The 12865-nt window shown below is 33.0% G+C and overlaps 1 protein-coding gene across 1 annotated transcript in view; it reads right to left on the bottom strand.

Annotated features, from left to right (window-relative positions):
• Positions 1 to 7522, bottom strand: part of ahrrb (aryl-hydrocarbon receptor repressor b) — a 75322-nt gene extending 67800 nt beyond the window's left edge. The window contains exons 1-2 of the mRNA XM_022678707.2: positions 7453 to 7522; positions 3301 to 3482 (exon numbers count right to left, since the gene is read on the bottom strand). Of these exons, the coding sequence (XP_022534428.2) occupies positions 3301 to 3482; positions 7453 to 7514 (244 nt within the window). The 5' untranslated portion in view covers positions 7515 to 7522. The remainder of the gene's footprint in view (positions 1 to 3300; positions 3483 to 7452) is intronic.
• Positions 7523 to 12865: the final 5343 nt, after the last annotated feature.

Below are 12865 nucleotides of genomic sequence, written 5' to 3'. Positions count from 1 at the left end.
GAGAGAGAGTGAGAGTGAGAGAGAGAGACAGAGAGGAAAAAAGAGAGAGGAAAAGAGAGAGAGATGGAACTGAAACACTGCCCCCCTCTGATGTATCTTTATTAAAGTTCTTGCAGCAGTAAATCACGCAGTATAAATGTGATGTGCTTCTGAGTTGTTAAGAGTTTTAAATCTGTGCATTTAACAGGTTTGATTAAATAAACCAAAATTAGCAAAGCAGCTCATCGTTCACTTACACATTGATATACAATATCAATGATGGAATAGTTACCTTGTAAAAGTAATCTCTAATTACTAATTACTGATTACTCATTAAAAGTAACCCAGTTACTAAATTAATTGCTTGGTTTTAAAAGGAACTAAGTTAGATCAGATTAGATCAGATTAGAGTAACAGGACAATAGTCCTATTAGAGTAATGTTCTAATCCTTACTATGGCAAGAACTACTAAACTACTAAAGTAAAAAAAAATGACTTTAAGAAATTAAGTTCGATCAATCTATATCATTTGAAATGATCATAACCTCAAGTACAGTTGCAAAGACCATCAAAAACATTATGATGAAACTGGCTCTCATCAGGAGCGCCCCAGGAATAGAAGAGCAGGAGTTACCTCTGTTGTACAGGATAAGTTCATCAGAGTTATCAGCCTCAGAAACCGCAAGTTAACAGCTCCCCAGATAATAAGAGCACATAAATGCTTCTTTAAAGAGTATATTGGTTTGTTTAACACTTTTAAATTACTACATGATTCCTTATATGTGTGTGGAAACTGTAACTCGTTAGATTATTAGTTACTGAAAAAGGGTAAGATTAGACTAGAATGGGATAGTTTGTGGACAAACTTTAAGTTGGCTTGAAAAAGCGTGACAACACTGAAAAGTGGTTTGCTAGATGGGTGCTATGGTGTCTGTGGTGGTTGCTAGGTGGTTGCTAGGTGTTGCTAGGGGGTTGCTAAGTGGTTGCTTAGGTGTTGCTATGGTATCCGTGGTGGTTGCTATGGTGTTGCTATCGTGTCCATGGTGGTTGTTAAGATATTGCTAGGTGGTTGCTGAGGTGCTGCTAAGCAGTTGGTGAGGTGTTGCTAAGTGGTTGCTAAGGTGTTGCTATGGTGTCTGTGGTGGTTGCTAGGGTTTTGATACGCAGTTGGTAAGGTTTAGGACTTGCTTAAGGTGTTGCTATAGTGTCCGTGGTGGTTGCTAAGGTGTTGTTAGATTACTAGTTACTGAAAAAGAAAAATTTGAATCAGATTAGAATAACGTGCTATTGACATGACTATTTACTATATAGATAAAAGTACTGAAACCCCTGCTTATTCATTGTTTCTTCTGGAATCAAGGGTACTTAAAAGAGTTTATCCTGTTTTTGTTGGAGTAACTGTCTCTACTGTCCAGAAAAAAAAAGATTATCTACTAGATTTAAGTGGAGCATGTTGGATGATCACCAGAAGCACCATCGTTCCAGAGAACACAGTTCCACTGAAATAAAGTGCAATCATTAAATGTGTCGACTTATCTATATTTCGACACTCTACAGGGCACTTTAGCACCATTTTTTTAAATCCTGGGGGCACCAGAGGGAGGCGGTTGCCCCCTATGCCCCCATCCATGAGTCCTCTAGTGTATTTCTGAATTAGTATATGAGTGTACAATTTGTAAATGCTGCTTATCGTTAGGTATAGAAGGTTACGGCTTTGATGCCCTGGACCAGCAGGAATGAGGGACGGGGTCTAGCAAAGGCTGAGACACCCAAGGCAAGGCAAGAAAGGCATCCAACCCAACATTTCTAGAGAGTTATCTCTCCTTTTTATTTGTACTTTTTTTCTTTCTTATTGGGTTTTCCTGCTTTGAGATCAACTGTTCGGCAACTGGGTTCAACAACCCTCTGGGCTGGAGAGCTACTAGTCTGTAGTCTGTATACAGTAGAGCACATGTGTCAAACACAAGGCCCGCGGGCCAAAAGTGGCCCGCCACGTCCTTTTATGTGGCCCGCGAGAGCTGTAAAATCTTAGTGTCTATAATAAATAGGTCAGAAGCGTTCTTTGACCAAAAACTACATTTCCCACAATGCTTGTCGATTGTATTACCCGCAAAGTTACGGCTTACTGCCACTACACGGCAGTGTAGTCATTGATGTGGAAACCCTGCCGGAGGGAAGGTGTAACTTCGCGGGTGGAATTGAGACATGTTTATCCCATAATGTCCAGAAAAAAAGAAGCTGATGCAGACGGACGGCTGTGCTTCAAGGCGAAAGACCGGTATGCCTTTTGTGTTACGAAGAGTGTTACTGACCAAAATAAACGCTTTTTAGGAGAGATATAAGTTATGTGTAAATATTTATAAGACAATACCTGACAATCTGTTTTAATGATGTTAATAAACATCACTGTGACCCAGCAAAGGACGAGGAGGTGAATCACTTATCTAACCAGCCTGTACTGATTTCTGCCCCCAATACCCTTTCAATAACCTCCAATAGCCTTTAATAGTCTTCAGGAGCCTTCTATAGTCTAACCTTGCAGCCGTGGTGTGTTCTAAACTCCGTAGTTATAAACATCCTGAGGTTAGCAGCGCGCTAACTGACCTGTTTATAATGTAATCCGAGCAGTGCCTCCGTGACGCTGCTCTAAACTGCTGCTGTTAGCTGCTTGGGCTGAAAGATGAACTGTAGAGAGCTGTATTATCCGGTTAGTGCGGTTAAAACCTTTATTTCCTATACAGAAGAACTTTAAAAACTGTAAAAACGCTCCAGACTGGCTCAGCTGAGCCCTGTAGCCCGTGGCTGGGCTGTAGCTCTGACTCAGTAAAGACTGCAGGCTTGTGCTGCTGCAGCTCCCACTAGTGGTTGGATGAGGAACTGCTAAATCTGAGGAAATGCTAAATCTGTCACATGTTCTTAACAGCTCACAATTTTTGATTTTATATTTATTAAGCCTTATTTCAGTATTAAACGTTTTGATCAAAGTTAATATAACTTGTATTTTATGTCATTTCTATTCACTTGAATAGTTTGGTTCTTGATTGGTGGAGTTTTTGGATTTCATAACATGACAAATTAAAAGGATTTATGTTAATAGAGCAACAAGCAAACATTTTTTTCCATGCAACTGTAATATTTGATTGAATAAATAATATATTGAGAGTTATTTAACATTAAGGAGTAATTACGTTCATTTTATATTACATCTGGTTACATTTTATTACATTTATAAGTTACATCTGGCCCTCAGAGGACAGCCAATATGCCAATGTGGCCCTCGGCCAAAATGAGTTTGACACCCCTGCAGTAGAGTGTCCTTACCTTGAAAGAAGCTCTTGGTGCGCAGGTAGCTCACGCTGAGACGCAGCACAGACAGCTTGTCCAGTTTGGAGATAACGTCCGGAGGAAAGGGCAGCAGACTGGCCAGCCGGTCCAGTTCTGCGTTCAGTCTGTCTCGGTGACGTTTGGACGGGTTAGTCTTCTGGTTTGATGCTGCTGGTTTCCTGCTGGAACAGATTTGGACCATCACTACAAAGACACACATTAAATTCCTTGTTTTTTCATTATTTTAAAATATTCTGCATGATAGATTAATACTATAGTCATCCAAACTATGAAGAAAAACGTATGGAGATATTTAGTAAAAAGCTTTATGAGGTACAGGGGTTGGACAATGAAACTGAAACACCTGGTTTTAGAGCACAATAATTGATTGTGGTGACGGACAGTTCTGGTGGAAACAGGAGAGTTGAGGTGCACATTGAATTCTGCGTGATTTGATCAGCCGTGGTTTTATGTTTTTTGGATACAATCCGGATTAGCACCCGAACATCCCTTTCAGACAACTTCCTCTTACAGCGTCCACAGTTAATCCTGTTGGATGTGGTTGGTTCTTCTTGGTGGTATGCTGACATTACCCTGGATACCGTGGCTCTTGATGCATCACAAAGACTCGCTGTCTTGGTCACAGATGCACCAGCAAGACGTGCTTTGAAAGTATTCTCAAGTGCAGTCACCGCAAAGACCATCAAAAACGTTATGATTAAACTGGTATTCATCAGGACCGGCCCAGAAAGGGAAGAGCAAGAGTTTCCTCTGTTGCACAGGATAAGTTCATCAGAGTTACCAGGCTCAGAAACTGCAAAGCACCTGAAGTTTAACACTTTTAAGTTACTACATTATTATTTATGTGTTTCTTCATAGTCTGGTCTAGGGCTGCAAGATATTGAAAAAAAATTACATTGCAAATAAAAGTTCATTTTTTAATTATATATATTGCGATAAGAAACAATGCAGGGCCCATGACGTCATCATCCCCACCCCCACCCGTGCATTGTCTCAAGTCCGGACCGATCAAGAGTCAAGGTCAAGCTCAACTCAAAACCTGAGGAAAACAGCAAAACAACAGTAATCATCCCTTTAATCAGGCAATTAAATGGCTTTTTAAAAGGTAAATAAGATCGTTTTTCTGGGATTAAAAGCATAAATTCTGCTGTAACTTCTCAGGCAGCAGGAGCCTGTCACTCACACAGACACAGAGACAGCGCTGTGTATCTACTTCTTGTGTCAAGAATCAAACCATTGCAACATGACGTGTTTGATTTATCTGCCTTAAGTGACATCACACGTCCTGAAATGTGATTATTGCACATGCGCACATCGTGATGACAATGCTTAAATGATATATCGTGCAGCCCTAGTCTGGATCACTTCAGTATTCACTTACAAAGGTAAAAAAAATTAAAATATATACATATATATTGAATGAGAAGGTATGTTCAAATATTTGATATTGTATAATATATATACATATATTACATATTTTGTTCAGTTTTTGTTTTACCATGTTCATTTATGTTAATTTGTACAAAAGCACCAAACAAGCATTATCAGTGTTTTAGATAGAGTTCAGTCTGTGATCTAAACTCAGCTGTTTGGCTCTAGTTCCCCCCAAAAGCAAATCTTGGCTCATTAAAAGTCACCCCCAGAAACTTTGTGTGTGTGTGGAATGAATTCACAGGAAATTGTTTTCAGGCTTTGAATTGTTTTTATGTGCTTTTTTTTAATCTTAGCACTTTTTTCACTACAGAGACAGAACTGCAGAAGTGCAGAGAGCCTGAAACACCAGGGAGGTGTTTAATATTTAAACCCAGAGCCCCAGATAAGTTCATTTATACTGAACATTTCCTGACAACAACAAGCACTATTACTAAAAGCATAAAAGAACTGCCTGATGCAAAATAAATAAATAAATACAGTATTGTCCTATTAGTGACTTTTCTCAATTAGATAAATAAATAAATAAATAAAAAAAGCCTAAAAATATATAATATAATAAACCCAGCAGTTTTTTTTTACATTCATGTGTTACTAATAAGTAGCAGTAATATATGCAACAATTAGCCTATAGTACATTACACTATTGCCTAATGTGAGCTTTAATGGAAAATCAGATTCTTCTCTGTGCATTTAAGCAGAATTACATAGATAGATTAGATGGTTTAATAGATTAAAAATGTATATATTTATATAATTAAATATAGTATATACAGCATATTGAGGTTATGTGGGCATGTACTGTATAACCCTCTTAATATTTATTGACATATTAATTAATTAATTAATTAATTATTTAGTAGTTATGTTGATTATATAATAAATGTAATTATATGTCGATTATAAATAAATATATTTACTATTTACACATATAGGATATAGTCGCAGTTAGCCTATAGTACATTACATTATGGCCTAATGTGAGCTTTGGTGGAAAATCTGATTCTTTTCTGAGCATTTAAGCAGAATTACATAGATATATTTGATGGTTTAATAGATTAAAAATGTATATATTTATATAATTAAATATAGTATATACAGCATATTGAGGTTATGTGGGCATGTACTGTATAACCCTCAATATTTATTGACATATTCATTCATTCATTAATACATAATTATGTCGATTATATAATAAATGTAATTATATGTCGATTATAAATAAATATATTTACTATTTACACATATAGGATATAGTTGCAATTAGCCTATAGTCCATTACAGTGTGGCCTAATGTGAGCTTTGGTGGAAAATCAGATTATTTTCTGAGCATTTAAGCAGAATTACATAGATATATTAGATGGTTTAATAGATTACAACATATATATATATATATATATAAATATATATATATATATATATATATATATATATATATATATATATATATATATATATATATATATATTTATTTATATAACTAAATATAATCTATATTGAGAGTATGTGGGCATGCACTGTATAACCCTCTCAATACTTATTTACATGTTTAATAATTCATTAATTTAGTTATTTTTGAGTAGTTGAGGCAACCCTATATATATATATATATATGATGTAGTTGCTTTTAGGCACAAAACTTTCTCCAGAATGCCAACTATTATTTTTCACTTTCAATAGACATCCATCTAAACTCTTAATTTAGCTTTTATTATTTTTATGTTAAGTAATTTTAGAGCATTTCTATTGGTCTATTTGTTATGAAATTCTGATTAATAGAATATAAACAAAATAAAGAATAAGAATATTATACATTTAGATTGATTTTGTGTGCCAGCTTTGACTTACTGTACAAAAGTGTTTATTAAGTTAATTCTTAAAGTTACTTTATTTCTGTAATTCAGTTCAAAATGTGAAACTCATATATTATATACATGTATTAAACAGAGTGATCTATTTTAAGCATTCATTTATTTTATTGTTGATGAGTATGGCTTACAACCAATGAAAACTCAAAAACTCAGACAATTTGAATATTATATAAGACCAATTGGTACTTTTGGCAGTGTGGGAAGTGTGGCAAGTCCTGCTGAAAAATGAAATCTGCATCTCCATAAAAGTTGTCAGCAGCAGAGGGAAGCATAAAGTGCTGCAAGATTTTGTGGGAAAACAAAACTGCACTGACTTTAGACTTGATAATAAAACACAGTGGATCAACACCAGCAGATGACATGTCTCTGCAAACCATCACTGATTGGTGGAAACTTCACACTAGACCTCAAGCAGTTTGGACTGTGTGTCTCTCCACTCTTCCTCCAGACTCTGCTCCCTTCATTTACAAATGAAATGTAAAATTTACTGATGATCAGTGATGGTTTGGAGAGACATGTCATCTGCTGGTTTTGGTCATGGAAATGCGGATTTCATTTTCCAGCAGGACTTGGCACACTGCCCACACTGCCAAAAGTACCACTTAGTCTTTTATAGTATTTTCATTTTCTGAGACACTGACTTTTGGGTTTTTTTTGGCTGTAAGCCATAATCATCAACAATAAAATAAATCAACGCTTAAATTAGATCACTCTGTGTGTAATACATCTATATAATATATGAGTTTCACATTTTGCAATTACTGAAATAAAGTGACTTTTCAATGATAGTCTAATTTTTATTTTATTATTTTATTAATAACTCAACTGTTTCTGAATGGGTTTCCTCCTCTTCCTTCCAGCGTACAGACACTCCCCCGGAGGAATCATGATCACAGCAGCTTTACAGATTTACCTGCAAACAAACAAAAATGCATCTGAAATATTAACACACATATGTAATATTATATAATATTGCTGTATAATAAGGCTCTAAAAATATGACAATAGTTTAATATATTGAGTTCAATTCTGTTATCATTATACAAAATATACTATACCATTGTGGATATAGTCAATGCTTAAACAACATTGAGAAACTGACCATTTTATGATAGAGAGTGCAATTTGTCCTGTTTAATTGACTGAATTGCAGCAAATGTTGAATAAAAAGAATTGTGGATGACATAGGATAGTATATATATATATATATATATATATATATATATATATATATATATATATATATATATATATATATATATATATATATATATAATTAATTTATTCATTTTTAAATGTGCTATTGCTACTGGTGTATTTTGCCTCCTTGTAAAAATATCACAATAAATATTGGTACCTCTACTTTCTCACTCAATCAAACCATGTAAAAAAGAGCCAACAGCCAAAGTCACATAGTAGTAAAGTAATAAATAAATAAATAAATAAATAAATAATGATAAACTAAAGCAAGATTTTTGAGGATAATCAAATTAATTTGATTAATCAAAATACTGTTTTAATGTGATTATTAAAATGGGATTATTATCGAGATATATTTACATATACATATAAAAGTCTCAACATATAAACACTGCAGAGAGACATTTACTTCTGTCAGAAACCTGTAAAGAACTCTTTGATTTAGTCAGTGATTTTCAGAATTTACACTATTCTGAACTATAACTGAAATACAAAGAGGTCATGTTTGCACTATGTTTAATACGTATATATAAAAGCTGCTTACTATTCATTAAAAATATATAATAAAATAAATTAATCAATTAATTAAATGTAAGGAAAACTTGCTTGCACATCATTTTAAATGGTGCTGTTTGTTTGCAAAGAAGATGTTTGAAGATGTTATGTAAAAGCTAATCCAGTAATCGAGTAATCGAGTATCGCTCATATATCTGAAAAGTATCAAGATCGCCAGCTTTATACTGTATAAAAATGTATATAATACATATCATAGTAATGTGTATTTTTTTTGTTATTACTCTGATGCTTTGAGGGTTTTTATTTTATAATTGTTTGTATAATTTAATTTGCAGTTTATATGTTTTTTTTTTTTTTTTTTTTTTTTTACATTTTATTTGAGGGCCCCTTTCTTGGCACTCAAGGTCACCTTACACATTATCATAGGACAAAACAGAAAAATGAAATATACAATAATAGAAATATAGAATACACAGTTAATAGTAAACAATAATAATAAGTATAAAATACTTAGTAAATAAAAATATAAAAATACACAATGAAATCAGTACAAAAATAGAGTATGCAGTAAAGTATTGTGATATATTTTTTTGTTACATTATTTATTTATTTAGTTCGTTTTTATTTATTATTATTGAATATAAAATATTGGTGAGTCTTGGTAAGTTACTGCTGTAAATTAGACAAAAGTTAGAAACTCTTTTTTTAACCATGTACTTTCAAAATGTGTGTGTGTATATATATATATAGTAAATATATTACATGCATATAAATTACACATAAAAAATATATACATGTATTTAAAGTACATATAAATACATATATACTAAATACTACACAATGTACACAGTATACAAGACTTAGGAGCAGAGGTTTAACTCTAAGAAAAGAAACTAATTTAAGGCCAATGGATGTAAACATTTTTTTTTATGAAAGTGGAGCAAAGTATTAAATTTAGACTTTTTGGTTTAAAAAAAGTTAAAATACCAAATGACACGAATTTAGAAGGAATAAAACTAGTTTTTATTAGTTTTTTTTAAACCAGAAGCAGCTAAATGCGCTGAATATTAATAGAAGCACTGTCTGAAAACTAAAGTATTTTAATACCTGACTGTATATAGAGAGCTGAGGCAAAACAGTGTATCAGTGTATAAACGAGTTAAAAAGCATAAATTAAAGGTTTTACTCACCAAACGCTGAATTTTCAGTGATAATCCAACTTGTTTCTCCCCCTGGAGCAATATAAATATATATAAATATATATAAATATATATATGAGCACAGTTCAGCTGCACACCGGGTGTTATACTGTACTCTAAGCTGCTGTTACCTGCTGTAGTCTGAATCAACTGAATCAACATCCAGCTCGGTGATTCATTTGGAGGAAATAACTCTAAATGAACCGAACCGGACCGCTGGGTTTGCGTTATATAGACGGCCGGGTGCAGTTACTCATCCCCGCGCTTCACGAGCCGCTGAGTGAGGATTCCCCTCACTGACACAGAAGTAGCGACAGGACTCGCTAACGAGTCGGCTCTTCTGAACTGATTCACTACACTTGAATCGAATCCAGCAGTGCGTTACTGTTTACATCCAGTTTAACCTATTAATGCTCGAATCTGAATACTGGCTCTTATCTGAATTAGATTAATAAAGCATAAAATCTACAAAAAAAAAAAAAGAAAAGATTTTTCCAGCATAATTTGACGAATCAAATTGAATATTAATAGGTTATAAAGAGGCTACTTTAATACGAATCAATTACATACTTACATACATCTAGTAATAAAGCAAATCTAATACGTACTGTTAGATTATATAATATATAACTTTTGTATGTCATATAGCACCACTATGTGTCTGTCTATCTATTCAATTAAATTCAATTCAATATAGCTTTATTAGCATGACTGTAAATTACAGTGTTGCCAAAGCATTATAACAATTAACAACAACAATGATATATGAACATACATAACAGACATAATAACATTTATAACAAAAGTAATTATTATGATAATATAATATTAATCATTTTCTCTGGGATGGGGTCCCCAGGATTTTAAGGGTTTTATTTTGAGGTGTTACCCACTGTCTGTCTATCTATCTATCTATCTATCTATCTATCTATCTATCTATCTATCTATCTATCTATCTATGTAAATGTATGTCTATCTATCTGTCTGTCTGTCTATACAACTATGGTATTTCCCTCATAAAAAATATTAAATTAAACACTTGCAAAAATATTAAAATAAAGTCTTTCCTTACAGTTTAATCCTGCATACAAATGTAATTTAAAAAGTAAATAATAATAATGATTTGAGTTAAATGTAGGCGCGTGCCTTTTCTCTGTATCTGTATTACTGTTTGAATCGTTTAGAAACAGAAATAAATGAATCGCTGAATCGTCCGCTCGGTTCACTGAAGCGCACAGTGTGTAAAGAATCGGTTCTCTGAACTGAATCGATCTGGAGCATCACTGGGTCACGAAAGAGACTCGAGCTTCGCACGCAACGCTCCACGATCCGCGCGACACCCTCTCACGCACGCGCCCACTCTACGCTACGCGCTCTACCGGCGCGCGCGCGCGCATCCTGCTATTCGTCACGGCATTAGAAAAAAAAAAAAAAAACACAGCGGCGCGGCGCACGTGGCGGCGGAGCCAGCCAATCCGGAGGCGTGGAGTCCAGCGACACGAGCGACTGGAGCGATGCAGAGCTCGCGCTGATGAGATTAAACAGAATAGTTTAATAAAAAAAACCTTAACTTACAGAACTATCAATGGAAGTCAATGTAAAAATAGTTTATATTTATATTTATTTTATTCCAGGTCATTTTTAAGCATTTCTATTGGTCCTTTTATCATAATAAATAAATTACAAACACTGTTTACATAAACACAATTGAAGCATTAGTTTTGAACTAAATTAAACATATTTCCAATTAATATAATTATATAAAAATAAGAATTGGAAAAATGTTATATAATTACGAATATATTATGTATTATGATTAGTTTTTTATTTTCCTATGTAAATGTACATCCTTTATAAATAATTAAATACTGAAGGTGGATGCATGTATTTCTCTATATGTTAGATACAATTAAATATACTGATAAAATTCATAATGTATTTCAAACAATTGCAGTACAATAACATATTATTATTATTATTATTATTATTATTTCCATACATTAAACATATATTTACTGAGAAGCCGCATGCCTGTACAATATCTATATTTATAATAAAATGGAAAAATCACACATAAATGTACTTTAAAAAAAAATTAAATACATATTATAATTTGTGATATTTCTTTTTAATTTTCACAGAAACACTGTGAAATATATTCCTAACATTGAAAAATAAATAAATCACTTGATGTTATTAAATAAAAATCAGTATTTGACCTTTTTTAAACACTTTTTACAATTATTTTTAAGTGCATTTTCTATTTTTAGAGTTAATATATTTTTGGTTTTCAGTATATTGTTGCTGTTAAAAAAAAAAAAAAAACAAGTATCTCCATTTTTGGAGATTTTCTAAATGAATCCAACAATATATTAATTCTCCTAAATGATTGGAAATAAAATACTTTTACACTGACCATTAAAACATAAGAATTTTTTGGAGATGCATGTTTTTTTATTAGACAGTGACAATATACATTTTTGTACTTCAATAAAAGCACAATTTAAATGGAATTTATTTTATTAATCACCAAAATAGATCACTTTCAATATTCACAGTATCTAAACACTTAACCAAATGCACTTGTGCAAACAAACACAGATAGTCTTTGTTATATTTACAATTATAATTGGATAAAAATGTGTTTAAAGTGAGGATTGACCCCCTGCACTGATCCAGACTGACCCTCTGCTGCAGGCTGTTCATCTGCGGAGGCTCAGCTCAGCTCAGCTGTGGAGGGTTTGGCTGCCAGTGCTGCTCTGTTTACTGATGTTTATAGTTACTGCTTACAAAGCTATGATGCACAATTTACCCCATCCAGCTACAAACCCCCTGCCAGCCCCCAGGGGCATGCACTGTTTATGAATTTAAAACCTATGCATTTATAATTCACAGTAAATGCATTAATTCTGGATCCTGGAGGCCTCCAGAGGATCGCACTCACCGAGTTTGAATGCAGAAATGCGCTGGTGGGTGTCACATGCATTAAGGTCAGAGTTTTAATGAGTTTTAATGGCATCCTTTTTATGCAAATATTTTAGCAAAATGTTGACAAATTGAACTTTTTGAGTGTTTAAAAAAAGATTATATCATTATGAAAAACAACAAAAATATATCAAAAAAAAAAAACATTAGTTAGTAACCAGGCCTAAATGCTGGCCATAATATTAAAATTAAATATATTCTTAATAAAAAATAATTATATAAAAAAATAATAAAAAAATAATTCTGATTTAAGTTAAATTGCATTTTTTAAGTGTTTTAAAAAAAGAATAATTATAAACAATTAATGAAAACAACAAAAATGTTAACACAACATTAATG

Source organism: Astyanax mexicanus, chromosome 4 (genome assembly GCF_023375975.1).
Source record: "Astyanax mexicanus isolate ESR-SI-001 chromosome 4, AstMex3_surface, whole genome shotgun sequence".
NCBI lineage: Eukaryota > Metazoa > Chordata > Actinopteri > Characiformes > Acestrorhamphidae > Astyanax > Astyanax mexicanus.
This window is presented reverse-complemented; position numbering and strand designations above follow the sequence as displayed.